Genomic DNA, 18866 nt, shown 5'->3' on the forward strand with positions numbered 1-18866 from the left:
TTTTGGGTCAGTCTTAACTACTCTCCTCATCTGTAAAAATGGGGGTGGTCTGGCCAGGCGCCGTGGCCCACGCCTGTAATCCCAGCACTTTGGGAGGCCGAGGTGGGTGGATCACCTGAGGTCAGGAGTTCGAGACTAGCCTGGCAAACCTGGTGAAACTCCATCTCTACTAAAAATACAAAAATTAGCTGGGCGTGGTGGTGGGCACCTGTAATCCCAGCTACTCGTGAGGCTGAGGCAGGAGAATCACTTGAACCCTGGAGGCAGAGGTTGCAGTGAGCCGAGATCATGCCATTGCACTCCAGGCTGGTGACAGAGCGAGACTCCGTCTCAAAAAAAAAAAAAAAAAAAAAAAAAAGGGATGGTTCAACATGCATTGAGTGCTGGCATTGTGCTTCTAGACTATGAACTTGAGGTTGGGGCCATTTTCTCTGAGTCCCCAGCACCTTGCATAATGCGATATAGGGTGTACAATAAACATTTGTTGAATTTATAAATATTTAGCATCTACCTTATGCCTATAATTGATTAGTACTGTGATACAAAGATGAAAAATGAAACAGGTATGTAATAAGTGCTACAATAAGGATGTCGACAAATGCAATGGTAGCAAGAAAGACAAAAACAAGACTGACCATTGGGTTTGGTCAGATGATTTAATAAGCAAAAAGTCTACCACCAGTGGAGAGTGGAGCCAGAAGTCAGATTATAGTGAAATACAAGTGGTCGTGTTGCATAAAGCATCAGTCTTTCTTTCTTTCTTTCTTTTTTTTTGAAACAGACTTTCACTCTTGTTGCCCAGGCTGGAGTGCAATGGCGCAATCTCGGCTCACTACAACCTCCGCCTCCCAGGTTCAAGCAATTCTCCTGCCTCAGCCTCCCGAGTAGCTGGGATTACAGGCACCCACCACCACACCCGGCTAATTTTTGTATTTTTAGTAGAGATGGGGTTTCACCAAGTTGACCAGGCTGGTCTCCAGCTCCTCATGTCTGGTGATCCACCTGCCTCGGCCTCGCCTCTCAAAGTGCTGGGATTACAGATGTGCGCCTCCGTGCCTGGCCACATCAGTCTTTTTTTTTTTTTTTTTTTTTGAGACGAAGTCTCGCTCTGTCGCCCAGGCTGGAGTGCAGTGGCACAATCTCGGCTCACTGCAACCTCCGCCTCCCGGGTTCAAACGATTCTCATGCCTCAGCCCAACGCTAGATTGGTTTTTCCAAGCCTGTGAACTCCATAGGGTCGCCAGATAAGCGCAATCCCGGCGGACCAACGCCCAGGACTGACGCTACGTACCAACCCTGCGTCAAGCCGCAGGCAGCGGTTCCGGAATCTGGGACTTAACCTAACGTGGCGGGGCGGGACTTCCGGCGGGAGGTGGAGGCGGAGGCGCAGGCGCAGGCGCTGGCTGGCAGGTGTGGCTAACCGGACGGTGGTCGCCGGGGCGAGAGGCGGGAGCCGGAGAGGTGAGGCAGGACCTGGGCTCCACTGCCGCCTCTCCGAGCTCTCGTGACGTGGACCTCAGTGCCAGGATGGCTCGGGGCGAGCGGCGGCGCCGCGCAGTGCCGGCAGAGGGAGTGCGGACAGCCGAAAGGGCGGCTCGGGGAGGCCCCGGGCGACGGGACGGCCGGGGCGGCGGGCCGCGTAGCACGGCTGGAGGAGTGGCTCTGGCCGTCGTGGTCCTGTCTTTGGCCCTGGGCATGTCGGGGCGCTGGGTGCTGGCGTGGCACCGTGCGCGGCGGGCGGTCACGCTGCACTCCGCGCCTCCTGTGTTGCCTGCCGACTCCTCCAGCCCCGCCGTGGCCCCGGAGCTCTTCTGGGGAACCTACCGCCCTCACGTCTACTTCGGAATGAAGACCCGCAGCCCGAAGCCCCTCCTCACCGGTAACCGGGCCCCAGGGTGGGCAGGCAGGCGGACTCCTAATCTGGGCGCCCCAGCTTGAAGCCAGAGCAAGGGTGGGAAGGAATGATCAGGAGAGTTATGAAGAGGGATGACCCGGAGACCCGGAGGGACAGGTCCCCTGCTCTTTGACTTACGTGGCCATTCTACCCCCAGGACTGATGTGGGCGCAGCAGGGCACCACCCCGGGGACTCCTAAGCTCAGGCACACGTGTGAGCAGGGGGACGGTGTGGGTCCCTATGGCTGGGAGTTCCACGACGGCCTCTCCTTCGGGCGGCAACACATCCAGGATGGGGCCTTAAGGCTCACCACTGAGTTCGTCAAGAGGCCTGGGGGTCAGCACGGAGGGGACTGGAGCTGGAGAGTGACTGTAGAGCCTCAGGTCAGGGCCTCAGGACACCCTTTTCTCAGCCCAGACCCCCTCCATCCTTCCCCTGCTGCCAGCAAATGCAGCATGAAGTGGGCTCTGGCTGCCTGGCTTAAATTCTGCCTTAAACAACTGCCTGTATCACCATCTCTATTTACCATCTCTAAGCCTTGATTTCCTTGCTTGTAAAATGTACAATGTAGATAATAATAGCACCTAACTCACAGGACTGTAAGAATTAAATGAAAAAGAGGCTGGGCGCGGTGGCTCACGCCTGTAATCCCAGTACTTTGGGAGGCCGAGGCTGGCGGATCACCTGAGGTCGGGAGTTCCAGACCAGCCTGACCAACATGGAGAAACCCCGTCTCTAATGAAGATACAAAATTAGCGGGGCGTGGTGGCGCATGCCTGTAATCCAAGCTACTTGGGAGGCTGAGGCAGGAGAATTGCTTGAATCAGGGAGGTGGAGGTTGCGCTGAGCCTAGATCGTGCCATTGCACTCCAGCCTGGGCAACAAGAGCCAAACTCCATCTCAAAAAAAAAAAAAGGCCTGGCGCGGTGGCTCACGCCTGTAATCCCAGCACTTTGGGAGGCCGAGGCGGGCGGATCACGAGGTCAGGAGATGGAGACCATCCTGGCTAACACGGTGAAACCCCGTCTCTACTAAAAATACAAAAAATTAGCCGGGCGTGATGGCGGGCGCCTGTAGTCCCAGCTACTCAGGGAGGCTGAGGCAGGAGAATGGCGTGAACCCGGGAGGCGGAGCTTGCGGTGAGCCGAGATCCCGCCACTGCACTCCAGCCTGGGCGACAGAGCAAGATTCCGTCTCAAAAAAAAAAAAAAAAAAAAAAAAAAAGAATTAAATGAAATAAACCGTGTAGAGTTCTTAGTGTAGGACATAGTACAAAAGTATACTGTTATCTCCCAGGGCACCCAGTGCAAGGCTCTTTATCTCATCACACTTGGGTGTACCTGGTTACCCTCAGTGACCCTCATTACTGCCAGATATATGTTGTTTACATTACCCCTGCCTGCTGTTCCTTTCCCTCACTAAGGCTGATTCTCAAGAGGGAATTCAAGAGAGAAGGGCAGTTTAACACTGTTCTTTTCTGTCCTCCTTGGTCACTCAGGCCTCAGGTACTTCTGCCCTCCCTTTGGTCTCCCTGTTCTTCTATGTGGTGACAGATGGCAAGGAAGTCCTACTACCAGAGGTTGGGGCCAAGGGGCAGTTGAAGTTCATCAGTGGGCACACCAGTGAACTTGGTGACTTCCGCTTTACACTTCTGCCACCAACCAGTCCAGGGGATACGGCCCCCAAGTATGGCAGGTAATTGAGGGAAAAGAATGTTGGGGATGGAAGGGATGGTTATTCCCATTTTCACCAGTCTCCATGTCCCCTGCCGGAGACCTCCCAACCTGACTCCTGAACACTTTGTATTTCTCTTTATAATGCCCACTGCTTTCTCTTGAATAATATTTTCTATTTATCTTCTCCCCTTCAAGCTACAATGTCTTCTGGACCTCCAACCCAGGACTGCCCCTGCTGACAGAGATGGTAAAGAGTCGCCTAAATAGCTGGTTTCAGCATCGGCCCCCAGGGGCCTCCCCTGAACGCTACCTCGGCTTGCCAGGATCTCTGAAGTGGGAGGACAGAGGTCCAAGTGGGCAAGGGCAGGGGCAGTTCTTGATACAGCAGGTGACCCTGAAAATTCCCATTTCCATAGAGTTTGTGTTTGAATCAGGCAGTGCCCAGGCAGGAGGAAATCAAGCCCTGCCAAGACTGGCAGGCAGTCTACTGACCCAGGCCCTAGAGAGCCATGCTGAATCCTTTAGAGAGCGCTTTGAGAAGACCTTCCAGCTGAAGGAGAAGGGCCTGAGCTCTGGCGAGCAGGTTTTGGGTCAGGCTGCCCTCAGCAGCCTCCTTGGTGGAATTGGCTACTTCTACGGACAAGGGCTGGTATTGCCAGACATGGGGGTGGAAGAGTCTGAGCAGAAGGTGGACCCAGCCCTCTTTCCACCCGTACCTCTTTTTACAGCGGTGCCCTCCCGGTCATTCTTCCCACGAGGCTTCCTTTGGGATGAAGGCTTTCACCAGCTGGTGGTTCAGCGGTGGGATCCCTCCCTCACCCGGGAAGCCCTTGGCCACTGGCTGGGGCTGCTAAATGCTGATGGCTGGATTGGGAGGGAGCAGATACTGGGGGATGAGGCCCGAGCCCGGGTACCTCCAGAATTCCTAGTACAACGAGCAGTCCACGCCAACCCCCCAACCCTACTTTTGCCTGTAGCCCATATGCTAGAGGTTGGTGACCCTGATGACTTGGCCTTCCTCCGAAAGGCCTTCCCCCGCCTGCATGCCTGGTTTTCCTGGCTCCATCAGAGCCAGGCAGGCCCATTGCCGCTATCTTACCGCTGGCGGGGACGGGACCCTGCCTTACCAACCTTACTGAACCCCAAGACCCTACCCTCTGGGTTGGATGACTACCCCCGGGCTTCACACCCTTCAGTAACCGAGCGGCACCTGGACCTGCGATGTTGGGTGGCACTGGGTGCCCGTGTGCTGACGCGGCTGGCAGAGCATCTGGGAGAGGCTGAGGTAGCTGCTGAGCTAGGCCCACTGGCTGCCTCATTGGAGGCAGCAGAGAGCCTGGATGAGCTGCACTGGGCCCCAGAGCTAGGAGTCTTTGCAGACTTTGGGAACCACACAAAAGCAGTACAGCTGAAGCCCAGGCCCCCTCAGGGGCTAGTTCGGGTGGTGGGTCGGCCCCAACCTCAACTGCAGTATGTAGATGCCCTTGGCTATGTCAGTCTTTTTCCCTTGCTGCTGCGACTGCTGGACCCCAACTCATCCCGCCTTGGGCCCCTGCTGGACATTCTAGCTGACAGCCGCCATCTCTGGAGCCCCTTTGGTTTACGCTCCCTTGCAGCCTCCAGCTCCTTTTATGGCCAGCGCAATTCAGAGCATGATCCCCCCTACTGGCGGGGTGCTGTGTGGCTCAATGTCAACTACCTGGCTTTGGGAGCACTCCACCACTATGGGCATCTGGAGGGTCCTCACCAGGCTCGGGCTGCCAAACTCCACAGTGAGCTCCGTGCCAATGTGGTAGGCAATGTATGGCGCCAGTACCAGACTACAGGCTTTCTTTGGGAGCAGTACAGTGACCGCGATGGGCGAGGCATGGGCTGCCGCCCTTTCCACGGCTGGACCAGCCTTGTCTTACTGGCCATGGCTGAAGACTACTGAAGGGAGGGAGAGGAGGGGAGCCAGGCTACTCATGCCACTCTGGCTCTGGAGGGACAAAGGCTTCTGGCTTCTGCCCCCAGCCCCTCGGATACCAGTAATTCAAACCTTCCTTATTTCATCTCAGGTGTCTCCTTACTGTCATCCCACATAGCCCTGGGGTGAATGTGAATCCAGAGTCTATTTTTCTAAATAAATTGGAAAAAACATTTTGAACTCTATTGCTTTTGCCAGATTTGCCTCACCAAGAGGCCTTAGGTCAGTCCAGGCCTCAGGACTGTCTGCTGTCCTCAGGGAAGGTGGGGTCAAGTGGCCATAACCTGTCCCCTTCAAACCCAGTCAGGTCAAGTGCAATGCAGTGAGTTGAGCTTTAGTCTACCCAAATCCACAAGTAGCTGGTTCACATCTCTTTAATGAGATCAAAGGCTCCTGTGTATGTCTTGCGGGGGTAAAGCTAGCACAGTCCCCCAATACTGCCCCTCTCCTCAGGGCTCCAGCCATTTCAGGCAGATTCTAGGTAGGCAGGGAGGGGCCAAAAGGAACGCAAGGAGTTGGGACTAGGGCTGTTTCTGGTGGGTAAGTAACCCATCCACCCTCTCAAAACTACTTATGGGATGTCCCCCTCACTGGAAGACAGCCCCATGGGAGAGACCTGCGGTACAGAATCTGGGGGCAGTGCACAAGGGGAGTAGTCCTCCAGATCTGGCAGGGTGGCACTAACCCTCACTTGCTTGACTGGCTCACCCTCACCGGAGGCAGGACAAGGGCAGAGCTCAATACCGGAGTCGCCAGTTAAACGGCGATAGCGGCAGGAGGGGGGTGTGGGGGCAGGGCTCACCCCTGCCCCAGGCTCACCCTCCTGATGAGGGGGGGCACTCTGGAGGGAGGAAACACCTTCCACATTTGTTCCTTCAAAGTGGGCAGGGCAGCTGGATGAGGAGGAACAGCAGGTTTGTTCACTAGAAGCAGTCAAGGGGCGGCCTGGGGCCACAGTATAAGGGGGAGGTGGTGTGCCTGGGCGGTGAACCACATCCTCATAGGCTGGGGGCTTGAAGGTGCTGAGGAGGCCTGCAGGGGAGAAAATTGGCATGATTGGTTGAAGACAACCAGGTATAGGGTGCTAGTTTTTATATTAGGGAAAAATACTTTGAAATGTGTGGAAAAGGGAATGTGAGATGATTTGGGATCCTGGTTTGGGGAGGGCCACTGGTAGCTGACCCAGGGCATCAAGTCACTCACGAAGGTCAAGCAGTGAACCGGTAGGGAAAGGACCAGCCCCATGGCATGCCCCATGATAGGCCAACAAGTTGATTTCACGCTGCCGCTGCTGTTGTTGCAGCCGGAGTTTAGCTCGTCGGTGGCGGAAGGCGCAACAGCAGCTAAAGAGGATGAGGACAGTCCAGAGCAGCCAGAACCCTGCAAGAGGCAAGGAGGGAGCAACTCAGGCATCTTTCATGCAGAGAAGGGGCCCTGAAGGCCGAAATTCTAAGGTCCGAGGGAGGGTGGACACAGGGACCTGGAAATAGCCCTCTTGGAGACTTACACCAGAGCTCATAGTAGTAGGTGCAGCAGCCAGTCTCCCCGCAGCAGTGACCACTCTCACAGAGGTAGGGCTGGTTGTTCACTCCTGGACACAGCTCCCGAAGCTGGGGGCAAGGAGGCACTTAGAACTAAGGGGGATTCCAGCCCAGGGCACTGTCCACCCCCACCTCCTGCATGCACATACACAATCCCACCCTGTGAACCAAGTTCAGCTTGGAGAGATGGGGGAAGTGAAGGATGCTGAGAGGAGTGTTGAAATATCTGAAGGGCTGTCAACGTGGAAGAGGATTTGGAATAGCAAGAATCAGTCTAGAGAACAAGACAAAAGTGTGGACATACAAAGAGGGAGATTTCAGCTCTGCATATATGAGACTTCCTTCACACTCAAGCCTCACCCTCCCCAACACCCCTACCCCCATCCCCTCGGTGCTTTCTGTTAAGGGAGTGTTTTGGCAGAAGCCAGAAGACAGTCTGAGATAATCTCAGTCTCAGACAATGGGTAGCGGAAGGTCATTTCCAAAGCAAGTTGCTTTCATTATTCTGCACGGTTCACTACCCCCCACCCCCAACTGGATCTTTCCACCCCTGGGCCTCAGGCTCCCTAGGATAGAGGAGGGGCAGTGTGAGACCCAGAGCAGTGCTCCCAACCAGATGGGATTGCTGTGGATGATAAAGGATGGCATCCAGGGCGCGAGTCTGGGTTCCAGCTCTTCTCCAAATTGCTCCCTCAAGAGAAGACGCTGCCGGACTCTGTTGTGACAATAGGCACATAGAAAAAGATCACAAATAACTGTTGCAAGACAGAGGGAGCCTCCCTGGGACCTCACTATGCCTCTGGTCACTGGAGAGCCACCGCAAGCTTCCACTGCAGCCATGGGATGGGGTCTATGAGGCTACAGGCAAAGTCAGCTGCATCTACGTTACAAAGTTTAGACAAAGAGTGGAAGGGACATGTTTAGGAACTTCACAGTACCTTTGGCTCCGTGAGTTCCTCCCCCACCCCCAAAAGGAAGGGATAAGGAAAGGGGAAAGAGACAAATGGCTGTCGTGATAGGTTTTGGAGCTGTTGGGATACCTGCTGTTGCGGCGCCCGAAGTGCCCCCCAGGCCTCCTCGCTGCCGTTCCCGCTGCTGGCCCGAGCCATACCTCCACCTACAGCCCCCTGAGGACCACAGCCTCCTCTACTGCCAGCCGCCCCGCCCCTGCCACCTCTGCTGCCACCGCCATGGTCCCTGCCCGGCCCATCTTCGCTGAGGCAACCATCACTCCGCGGCCGGAGCTTCCATCCGGGGAGAACTCCACCAACTAGGACTCAGATTGCTCTGCCCTACCAATCATCATCGTCCCTTGACGGACGGGCCAATAGGAACAGATCAGAGGTTTCTCCCTGTGACCAATCCACAGCAGCGCCTCCGCCGCTCTCCCAGACAACAAGAGCTTGTACAGACAAAGAGTAGGTGAAGGTTCGACCCACGGCCCTGACTGACAGCAGCAATAGCCAATACAGACAACAGAACAGGCTCTGGCATATCAACCAACGAACAGCCGCCCCGAAAAGCAAGATTGCCGCTGATTGGCTTGCGGTATGTTTTCGGAATGACGCCAAATGCCGAAGCATGCCAGGTAATCCCGACTGGAAGAGGCGGGGTCCCAAAAGTCGGTCCGATTCTGGGCGCAAACCAGCCTGGTTTCTTGCGGTGGTTTCCAAGCCCCGGGCATCGACGCAGGCTCCGACAGGGGCGAAATACGTGTATACCGGAGACTGGTCTGCCCACAACATCCCACTCCCCCAGTTCTGTACAAGCCGAAGCACCGGATGTAATTTAATAGGGTGGGGAAGACACTCAAGAGCGGGCATGGGACACGGCGCAGTCTGGGTTAAGGGCCTTACGTAGCCAAAAGGGGGGATCCAGGGCCCTCGGGTCCCCCCAGCCGCATCTGCAGGTTGATGCGGTAGCACTGAAGACTGCAGAGTGCCTGGCCCGTGCGGGAGCAAGCGTAGCGTCGCGGATGGGGACAGCCGGGGACAGAGCAGCGCGGAGGAGGGCCTGAGGGGGATGGCCGCTGAGATACCGCCGTGGGGGCCGGGACGCCAGGTGGGAAGGAAAGGGTGGAACCCTGTGCTCCGCTGCAGTAGCGCACCATGGGGGCTGAAGCCGCAGCCCGCCCTCCCCGCCGCTCGCCCCGTGCGGCCCCCCGGCCTCCCCGCCCGCTGGTCGCCGCAGTCTTGGTGAGGCGCTCGATAGTCTGGTTCTTGTGCTCCTCTGCCCGCCGCGCCGCCTGGAGCCGCCGCTTCCGCGCCCGCTCCTCGCGCTTCAGCAGCATCTCCTCTGTGAGGGCGGGAGGTGGACAGCCCTCAGCCACAGGAAGCGGCAGCATCGCGGAAGGTTGACTCCGCGCCTTCTGGAGCAGAGCTCGCTAGGGAGAGACAGAGACGGGGTGCTGTCTGAAAATGGAGGAAGATGGAGAGGCGAGGTCGGCCAGATCGGGGGAGGGTAAAGAAGGGACATGGAAGTCAGGGTCTTGAGCAGCGCAGGCCTTCGGAGGCGGGATATTAATTAATGAGCACCCTCTCCAGGACACCTTCCATAGGTTCCTCTTCATAAATACTGCCTCCTCCCAGATCTCCTGACATTTAGCTTTAGGTCCTTAACTCTCAAGGGGAGAAGCATCAGCAATGTTACCTGCCTGACCTGTGCACCAAAACTGTACCAGCTTTCCCAGAGGTCTGTTGTTATTTTTAATCTTAACAGAATCAGGTGGATAACTGTTCAAGCCAAAATCCCAGGCTTAGCCTTGATATATTTTCTCTCCATTCCCCTCCCCACAAGTATCTACTTCCAAAAAATAGCCATAATTCATCTGATTTTCTCCATCTCCACCACTTTCGTCTTGGTTAAAGCAACCACTGCCTCTCAGCTGATTACTTCAAGAGCTTCCTAGTTGGTCTCCATACTTCTATCTCTTGTCTCCACGGAGATTCATTCTCTACAAAGATGCCAAAGTAATCTATTGAAATGTAAACCAAGTATGTCATTTCTCTGCGTACAGCCCTTCAGTGGCTTGTCCACTTTTTCTTCTCCTTTACTCTGCTAGACATGTTCCAGTCTCAAGGTCTGTGTGCCTGCTGGTCTCTGCTCAAAATGTTATCTCTTCAGAGAAAACTTCTCTAACTACCCTAATGTCTCTCTTCCATAATTTTTATTTGTTTGTTTATGCCACTTTCTATTTCATCACCCTGTTCTTTTTGTCATAAACCATATAGCTTTTTGAAATTATTTACTTACTTATTTACTTCCCAGCCCCCCAACACACACTAGAATACTAGCTCCAGGAGAACAGAAACTTTGTCTTTTCTCCACTATCGATATCCCCACTGCCACGCAAAGTGCTTGGGTCGTGGAGAGTTCTCAATACTGTATACATTTGGTGAGTGAATAAACAATGAACCAACATACCTGTCGAGCAGTAAGCAGCCGCTCATTGATCTCCTTCTTGAGGTCTCCATTGTCATCCAGCTCCCCCTTCTCCAGGGCATCCAGCCACCTCTGTTCCTCCTCTTCCTCCTGACCCCCTAACCCTCCTGATAGGTCCCGAAGTGGAGAGGGAGAGAGATTACTGTCTTCATCTGGGAAGGAAGATGGAGAAAGAAAAACAGAATTGTTCAGATGGGGCACCCTAATTTGGCTGAGTTAATACTGGGACATGGAAAATCCTAACCCATTTCAGAACCAACCTTCTTTCTTTAGGCGGGTATAATAAGAAACCCAGTTTCCCCACCTCCAGATCCTTCTCACCCAGCCAGGCACGGTACTGCTCAAGGGGGACTCCTTCCATAGGTTCCTCTTCATTATCCACAACCATAAGGGGAGAGGGTGAGCGAGGCCCCTCTGGGATCACAGTGAAGGTAGGAACACTGCAGAGAAGCAACACTACTCTTTAAAATGAGCAAGCGTCTCCTCCTCCTACTCAGTAGCTACACCCAACTTTCCCCACCCTCTTAGACTCTTGCTGCCTAAACCTGGACCCTGAAGTCACAGTGTCCATTCGGTCTTCTAGAAAGCCCAGTCGGCTTCTAACTACTATCTCTGCTCCTAAAGTTCCCCTTATAAAACTTTGACCCTCTTGGCCTCACCTCTTGGTCCCCAAGACTTGTCCCCCAAGCTTGATTTTGAGTTTGAGCTGGGGCTTGGCAGGGGACGGCTGCGTGGGCCCGGCGTCTTCTTCCTGATGGTGTTTCTTCTTGTGTTTCTTCTTGTGCTTCTTGTGTTTTTTCTTGTGCACTCCATGGCCATGGGCACCCGCCAGGCCCAACTCCAGGGCTTCTCCTGTGGAAGGAAAGCCTGTCAACAGTGTTCGGCCGGAGGGTGGCAGGGGAAGCCCTGAATAACCTAAGCCCCTACTGGATCCCAACCTTCCGGCAGTACTCGCTGTTACCATAACAACAGCACCGCCTTTCTCCTTCCCACCTGTGGCCGAAGTACCCTGGACTCTCCGAGGAGCAAGAACGGGACTTCTTTTCTAACACGGCCTAAATTGCTTGATCTATCCGCGCTTACCCGGCTCAGGGGCCTCCATAGCCCCAGAGGTGCTCCCACGCCGCCACAGCTTACTCATGAGGTCCTGCAAGGAAAGGGGACTAGAAATGGTTGGGACACACGCAGACACGCCTTTTCCGCCCCGCGGAAAAACTGGAGCCAGCAAAATAACCAGTTACTTCCGGTTCATGGCAACCATCCTTGTGCGGGGCACGCTTCGCGTCCAAAACCGTCCCTGAGAAACAAGGATCCTTCCAACGAACGTTCCCGCCCTTCTGAGGTCGGGACAGCCCAAATGGGCAGGGCTTTCCTCTGGCTCCGCCTCCCCACGCTAGCTTTCAGAACTCAGCGCGGGTGAGTCAATTATTGAACTCAAGTTTGGTGAATGTATACACTAGACCAAGTGCGGGAAGCTAGTCTAAGAGGATGCAAAGATGAATATGAACACCGCCCCTGTCCTTGAGGAACTCACAGTTGGGTGGAGGAATATATAAACTATATTGATGACAAAATGGCCGAAATGCTTGAACAGCACGAGTGCCCTAAGAGCAGATGCTCTTAGGTATTTAAACTTAAATTTTCATAAGTAGGGAAATGAATAAATGAATTACGGTGCAGCTGTACAATGTGGAACACCATATTGCTAAGAAAAGTTGAGTTATAAGTAATTAATGAGATTGACACAGAATTTAAACAATCTAAGTGTCCTAATGAACTTGGTATGTCCATACAGTGAGATGTTAAGCAGCTTGGAAAAGAAATGAGGCGCTATCTAGGAAATTGGTAAGAAGGCTATCTAGGAAATTGGTAAGAAGGCTATCTAGGAAATTGGTAAGAGTCATTTGCTGATGAGCAGCTGGAGAACAAGGGTGGATGGCGACCTATTTTTTTATGATTATACCCTCTTTTACCTTTTGAATTTTGTATAAAACGTGTATATTTTACCTCATTTTAAAAAAGACATAAAAACAGGTAGGTTTGTATGTGCTGATACATGAAATAAGAAAAGTAAATTTCCCATCCTGGCTAATACGGTGAAACCCCGTCTCCACTAAAAATACAAAAAAAAAAAAAAAAAAAAAAAAAAAGCCAGCGTGATGGCACGCGCCTGTAGTCCCAGCTACTCGGGAGGCTGAGGCAGGAGAATCGCTTGAACCTAGGAGGTGGAGGTCGCAGTGAGCCGAGATCGCGCCACTGCACTCCAGCCTGGTCGACAGAGTGAGACTCCGTCTCAAAAAAAAGAAAAAAAAAAAGAAAAGTAAATTTCAAGATTATGTGATCTGATTTTTAAAAGCATAATATACTAGCAAATACATAGAAAAAATTGAGGAATGTATACCTGTTAATGTTGGTTAACTGTAGAAGTTGGGGTTGAGGAACTTTCACTGTTTAGGTATGTAATTTCTTACAGCCAATATATATCACCTTTATAATTAGAAAATAACACCTATATACATATATCTAAATATATATGAGTGTCTGAGCAAGGTAACAGCAGTGAAAAAAGAAAGAACTCATTCCTTTTGTCTCTTACATTTCAGTGATAAAATTATCAAGAATCAATGAGCAATTATATTGGGGAATCCAGGATGAAGTCATGTAGTATGTGATTATGAAAAGGGATTTTGGAGTCAGACAAGCCTATTATCAAATCCCAGTTTCACCATTTATTAGCTATGCAACCTTGGGCCTAAAATTATTTAAGCTCTCTGAATCTGTGAATCCAACTCTATAAGACGGAATACAGTAGGATCCACCGCTATGAGGGCTCTTTCAAGGAATAAAGGAAATCAAGAACTCATGATACTTAGGGTGGCAGCAGGCACAGGCACATAGTAGATGCTTCAGTAAGCAAATAATAATAACTGATTCATAGGTTTCTAGCCTAAGTATTTAGCGGGAAGGTGGTATTTTCAGTAAGGAAGATAACATAGGAAGAGAAGCAAGTTAAGAAGGGAATTATTTAGTTTTGCCCAAGGCGACTTTGAAGTGCCTGTGGGAGTGCCTGGGTGGAGGTGGAATAGCTGAGAGGAGAAGCCAAGGATGAAAGTGTGAGTGGGGATATCATCAGCATAATACTGGAGGTCCCCAAGTGATGGGAGTAGAGGAGATACCCAGAAAGAGTAAGTAGATAAGAGGAAAAGAACCAGGAACAGAACCAAGTGAGCACCTGTCCTGCACAGCCAGGCAGAGGGGCCAGACAGGGTTGAGAAGGTCAGGAGAGGCAGAAAGTATCAAGGGACTAAGGCTGTGATCAGCTGGGTACAGTCCTTCAGAGGGTAGGCTGAGCTCCAAGAAGAGGATGGATTTTATCACAGTGTGAAGGCAATACTCTTTTATCACCAGGAGTTACAGTGAGGGATCACTTGCAATTCATATTTGTAGAATACGTTAGAGTTTATAACCTGCCTATATATTCCTTCTCTCCCTTGGCCCCCACAGCATCTCCATAAGGGAGATACCATTGTTTCCATCTTATAAATGAGGAAACTGAGGCTCAGAAAAAGAAATGTTTTTGCCAAAGTCACAAAGTTAGGGAGTGGCAGAGCCAGACTCAAACAGAGGCTTCCTGACACCTGGCCCAGTGGTGTTTCCTCTGTATCATGATGCCCAGCAGGGAGGAAGTGGCAACAGTAAGGGACAACTGGCTTCATTATTTTGTTTGTTTTTAGTTTTGCTTTGTTTAGAGTGAGAGAGATTTGAGCATGTTTGTAGGCTGAGAGGCACTCTTCTTTCTGAAAGACTTCTTAGTCGTATTTTAAAAACTTATTTTGAAATAACTTCAAACAGAAAAATTGCAAGATGAATACAAAGAACTCTCTCTAATAAAGTTTTTGTTTTGTTTTGTTTTGTTTTTGAGACAGGGTCTAGCTCTATCTCCCAGGCTGGAATGCAGTGGCGCAAACATGGCTCACTGCAGCCTCAAACTCCCAGGCTTGAGCGATCCTCCTACCTCAGCCTCCCAAGTAGCTGGGACTACAGGTACACACCACCATGCTCAGCTAATTCTATTTTTTTTTTTTTTTTTTTGTAGAGACAAGGTTTGGCCATGTTGCCCAGGCTGGTCTCAAACTCCTGAGCTCAAGCGATCCTCCTGCCTCAGCCTCCCAAAGTGCTGGGATTACAGGTGTGAGTCACAGTGCCGGGCCAAAACTTTCTTATCTCCTTAAACATTCCATGTGTTTCGGGTTAACATGGAATGCCCAACATGGTTGGGGGGTGGGGCAGATTCTGAAATTTTTTTTTTCTTTTTTTTTTTTTTGAGACAGAGTCTCGCTCTGTCGCCCAGACTGGAATGCTGTGGCGCGATCTCGGCTCACTGCAAGCTCTGCCTCGCAGGTTCACGCCATTCTCTTGCCTCAGCCCCCCGAGTAGCTGGGACTACAGGCGCCCGCTACCATGCCTGGCTAATTTTTTGTATTTTTAGTAGAGACGGGGTTTCACTGTGTTAGCCGGGATGGTCTTGATCTCCTGACCTTGTGATATGCCCGTCTCAGCCTCCCAAAGTGCTGGGATTACAGGCGTGAGCCACTGCGCCTGGCCAGATTCTGAAATTGTTAACATTTATCTGTGTTTATGCCCATTATCATTGTCAATGAAAGGAGTCAAACTCTAAAATATTTGAAGAGATTTATTCAGAGCCAAATATGAGTGACCAATGGCCTGTGACACACCCCTCAAGAGATCCTGAGAACATGTGCCCAAAGTGGTCTGACTACAACTTGATTTTATACATTTTAGGGAGACATAAGACATCAATCAATACATGTAAGATGTACGTTGGTTTGGTCTGGAAAGGCAGGACAACTGGAAGATGGGGGCTTCCAGGTATTGTGTAGATGCAAAGGTTTTCTGATTGGCAATTGGTTGAAAGAGTTAAATTATTGGCTGGCTGTGGTGGCTCACGCCTCTAATCCCAGCACTTTGGGAGTCCAAGGCGGGTGGATCACCTGAGGCCAGAAGTTTGAGACCAGCCTGGCCAACATGGTGAAACCCCATCTCAACTAAAAATACAAAAATTAGCTGGACGTGGTGGCACCCCAGCTACTAGGGAGGCTGAGACAAGAGAATTGCTTGAACCCAGGAGGCAGAGTTTGCCGTGAGCTGACATCGAGCCATTGGACTCCAGCCTGGGCAAAAAGAGCAAAACTCCATCTCAAAAAAAAAAAAAAAAAAAAAGAGTTAAATTATTGTCTAGAGACTTGGAATCAATAGAAAGGAATGTCTGGTTGAGATAAGGGGTTGTGGAGACCAAGATTTTATCATGCAAGTGAAGCATCCAGGTAGCCAACTTCACAGAGAATACACTGTAAATGTTTCTTATCAGACTTAAAGAGTCTGTTATATCAGTAATTCCAAAAGGGAGGAGGGTATAACAAGGCATGTCCAGCTCCCCCTTTCCCATCATGGCCCATACTAGTTTTTCAGGTTAACATGGAATGGCCCAACATGGTTTGGGGACTCAGAATTTTATTTTTGGTTTACATCATTATTCTTTTTCTGATCAACATGAGAGCAAGTTGCGGACATGATGTCACTTCACCCCTAAATCATGCAGTGTGTATTTCCCTCAAACAAGCACAGTTTTCTATAAGCTTTGTGCAACTATCCCTATCAGGAAATTAACTTGATACAACATTAATCCAGACCCCATTCAAATTTCACCAACTGTGAAATACCTCCTTTTTCTTTTCTTCTTTTTTGAGACGGAGTCTTGCTCTGTTGCCCAGGCTGGAGTGCAGTGGCACAATCTCGGCTCACTGCAACCTCCACCTCCTGGGATCAAGCAATTCTCTGCCTCGGTCTCCTGAGTAGCTGGAATTAAAGGCTCCCACTACCACCCCTAGCTAATTTTTGTATTTTTAATACAGATGAGGTTTCACTGTGTTGGCCAGGCTGGTCTTGAACTCCTGACCTTGTGATCCACCCACCTCAGCCTCCCAAAGCGCTGAGATCACAGGCATGAGCCACCGCGCCGGCCTCATTTTTTTTTTTTTTTTTGAGACGGAGTTTTGCTCTTGTTGCCCAGGTTGGAGTGCAATGGTGCAATCTCCGTTCACCGCAACCTCCGCCTTTCGAGTTCAAGCAATTCTCCTGCCTCAGCCTCCCGAGTAGCTGGGATTACAGGCATGCGCTAATTTTGTATTTTTAGTAGAGATGGGGTTTCTCCATGTTGGTCAGGCTGGTCTCAAACTCCCAACCTCAGGTGATCTACCCACCTCAGCCTCCCAAAGTGCTGGGATTACAGGCGTGAGCCACTCTGCCTGGTCTTCCTTTTTCTTTTTATCCAGGATCCAAATTTAGGATCATTTATTACATTTTTAAATTAAGTCTCTTTAATCTGTTTTAATCTGGAACATTTCCTTACTCTTACCTGGTCTTTCATGACCTTGACAAATTTAAAGGGTAGAAGTCTTTAATTCTATAGGATGCCCATCACCATGGGTCTGTCTGGTGTTTCCTCAGGTCTAGATTTATACATTGATTGATTGATTGATTGAGACAGAGTCTTGCTCTGTCACCCAGGCTGGAGTGCAGTGGTGTGATCTCGGCTCACTACAATCTCTGCTGCCTGGGTTCAAGCAATTCTTGTGCCTCAGCATCCTGAGTAGCTGGAACTACAGGTGTGCACCACCACGCCCAGCTAATTTTTGTATTTTTTGGTAGAAATGGGGTTTTGCCGTGTTGGTCAGGCTGGTCTTGAACTCTTGGTTTCAAGTGATCAGCCCACTTCGGCCTCCCAAAGTGCTGGGATTATACTATGAGCCGCCACGCCTGGCCTAGACTTGTAAATTCTTGGCAAGAACACCACACACACAAAAAATTGATTTCTTTTCTTTTTTTTTTTTTTTTTTGAGACAGGATCTCACTGTGTTGCCCAGGCTGGTCTTGAACTTCTGGGCTCAAGCGATTCTCCTGCCTCAGCCTCCCAAAGTGCTGGGATTACAGGCGTGAGCCACCGTGCCTGGCCCACAAAAACATTATGCTCTGTTCTTCTCAGTGTGTCACATTGGGAGGCTCATGATGTCAGCCTTTCCCACCACTGATGCTATTAACCTTGATCACCTGGTCAAGATGCTGTCTGCCAATTTCCTCCACTGTAATGTCACCATTTTTGCCTTTCCAAATAATAAGTATTTTCTGGGAAATACTCTGCAACTACCCTAATATCCCATTCCCCATCAAACCTCCACCCACCAGGCTTTGTATCCATTGATGACTACTGTATGAATCAACTCTACTATAATAATTGCCAAAAGGTGATCTATTCCCATTATTGCAGTTACATGTATTAGTTAGCATTCTACTGTAAGAGCTTTCTCTTCTCCTCATATTTATTTACAGATATATTTATTTGTTTCAGCATGGATTCCAGTTTTAATCAGTGGGTTGTAATCCATTGCTGTCTTTACTTATTATGATGCTCAATTTTTAGAGGGGGACAGAGTCTTGCTCTATTGCAGTGGTCCAATCATAGCTCCCTGCAACCTTGAACTGCTGGCCTCAAGTGATTCTCCCACCTCAGCCTCCTGAGTAGCTGGGATTACAGGGATGTGCCACCCTGCCCAACTAATTTTTTAATTTTTTTTTTTTCTGAGATGGAATCTCACTCTGTTGCCAGGCTGGAGTGCAGTGGCGCAATAATCTTGGCTCACTGCAACCTCCGCCTCCCAGGTTCAAGCGATTCTCCTGCCTCAGCCTCCCGAGTAGCTGGGACTACAGGCATGCACCACCATACCCAGCTAATTTTCATATTTTTAGTAGAGATGGGGTTTCACTATGTTGGCTAGGATGGTCTCAATCTCTTGACCTCATGATCCGCCCGCCTCGGCCTCTCAAAGTGCTGCGATTACAGGCATGAGTCACCCCTCCCGGCCTTTTTTTCTTTTTTTTTTTTGAGACACAGTCTCACTCTGTCACCCAGGCTCGAGTATAATGGCACGATCTCAGCTCACTGCAACCTCCACCTCCTGGGTTCAAGCAATTCTCCTGCCTCAGCCTCCCAAGTAGCTGGGATTAGAGGTGCCTGCCACCACACCTGGCTATTTTTTTTGTATTTTTAGTAAAGACGGGGTTTCACCATGTTGGCCAGACTGGTCTTGAACTCCTGGCCTCAAGTGATCCACCTGCCTCGGCCTCCCAAAGTGTTGGGATTACAGGCGTGAGCCACCATGCCAGGTGGCTAATCTTGTACTTTCCCTGGAAAGAAGTGAGACTCAAATTTCCCTGGATAAAATATTTTTATTTCCCTGGATAAAATGTTTTGGGGCTCATCTCATACTTT

At 50.8% G+C, this 18866-nt stretch overlaps 3 protein-coding genes across 7 annotated transcripts; 1 reads left to right on the plus strand and 2 right to left on the minus strand.

The window, feature by feature from the left end:
• The first annotated feature begins 1357 nt into the window (after window positions 1–1357).
• MOGS (mannosyl-oligosaccharide glucosidase) lies at window positions 1358–5710 on the plus strand. Its single transcript, XM_009237159.4, has 4 exons — window positions 1358–1879; window positions 2052–2278; window positions 3394–3590; window positions 3767–5710. The coding sequence occupies exons 1-4, from the start codon at window positions 1528–1530 to the stop codon at window positions 5502–5504; spliced, it is 2514 nt and encodes an 837-aa protein (XP_009235434.2). The 5' UTR covers window positions 1358–1527; the 3' UTR covers window positions 5505–5710.
• Window positions 5711–5893: 183 nt separating this feature from the next.
• On the minus strand, window positions 5894–8842 carry WBP1 (WW domain binding protein 1). Of its 4 annotated transcripts, none has more exons than XM_054548023.2 (5): window positions 8253–8842; window positions 7692–7793; window positions 7045–7147; window positions 6741–6917; window positions 5894–6569 (listed from the first exon to the last, which is right to left on the minus strand). In XM_054548023.2, the coding sequence occupies exons 1-5, from the start codon at window positions 8304–8306 to the stop codon at window positions 6109–6111; spliced, it is 897 nt and encodes a 298-aa protein (XP_054403998.1). In that variant the 5' UTR covers window positions 8307–8842; the 3' UTR covers window positions 5894–6108. The 4 variants fall into 4 exon arrangements, with proteins under 4 accessions (XP_054403998.1, XP_024098601.1, XP_054403999.1 ...); XM_024242833.3 differs by having other exon boundaries at window positions 8119–8842; XM_054548024.2 differs by lacking the exon at window positions 7692–7793 and having other exon boundaries at window positions 8253–8840.
• Window positions 8843–8851: 9 nt separating this feature from the next.
• On the minus strand, window positions 8852–11753 carry INO80B (INO80 complex subunit B). 2 transcript variants are annotated; one of them, XM_002811866.4, is made up of 5 exons: window positions 11603–11753; window positions 11179–11371; window positions 10841–10959; window positions 10502–10671; window positions 8852–9461 (listed from the first exon to the last, which is right to left on the minus strand). In XM_002811866.4, the coding sequence occupies exons 1-5, from the start codon at window positions 11658–11660 to the stop codon at window positions 8931–8933; spliced, it is 1071 nt and encodes a 356-aa protein (XP_002811912.1). In that variant the 5' UTR covers window positions 11661–11753; the 3' UTR covers window positions 8852–8930. The 2 variants fall into 2 exon arrangements, with proteins under 2 accessions (XP_002811912.1, XP_009235435.1); XM_009237160.3 differs by lacking the exon at window positions 11603–11753 and having other exon boundaries at window positions 11179–11498.
• Window positions 11754–18866: the final 7113 nt, after the last annotated feature.

This window comes from Pongo abelii, chromosome 12 (genome assembly GCF_028885655.2).
Source record: "Pongo abelii isolate AG06213 chromosome 12, NHGRI_mPonAbe1-v2.0_pri, whole genome shotgun sequence".
Lineage (NCBI taxonomy): Eukaryota > Metazoa > Chordata > Mammalia > Primates > Hominidae > Pongo > Pongo abelii.

Excerpts from the sequence above, each read along its gene's own strand:
- MOGS (XM_009237159.4), top strand. The coding sequence starts at position 1,528 with ATGGCTCGGGGCGAGCGGCGGCGCCGCGCAGTGCCGGCAGAGGGAGTG. Across the intron at positions 1,880-2,051 it reads CCCGAAGCCCCTCCTCACCG|GACTGATGTGGGCGCAGCAG; the intron begins GTAACCGGGCCC and ends TTCTACCCCCAG. Across the intron at positions 3,591-3,766 it reads ACGGCCCCCAAGTATGGCAG|CTACAATGTCTTCTGGACCT; the intron begins GTAATTGAGGGA and ends CTCCCCTTCAAG.
- WBP1 (XM_024242833.3), bottom strand. The coding sequence starts at position 8,187 with ATGGCTCGGGCCAGCAGCGGGAACGGCAGCGAGGAGGCCTGGGGGGCA. Across the intron at positions 7,794-8,118 it reads TTCGGGCGCCGCAACAGCAG|AGTCCGGCAGCGTCTTCTCT; the intron begins GTATCCCAACAG and ends TTGTCACAACAG. Across the intron at positions 6,570-6,740 it reads CGGTTCACTGCTTGACCTTC|GCCTCCTCAGCACCTTCAAG; the intron begins GTGAGTGACTTG and ends TCTCCCCTGCAG.
- INO80B (XM_009237160.3), bottom strand. The coding sequence starts at position 11,483 with ATGGTAACAGCGAGTACTGCCGGAAGGTTGGGATCCAGTAGGGGCTTA. Across the intron at positions 10,960-11,178 it reads CAAGTCTTGGGGACCAAGAG|TGTTCCTACCTTCACTGTGA; the intron begins GTGAGGCCAAGA and ends GCTTCTCTGCAG. Across the intron at positions 10,672-10,840 it reads GCAGTACCGTGCCTGGCTGG|ATGAAGACAGTAATCTCTCT; the intron begins GTGAGAAGGATC and ends CTTCCTTCCCAG.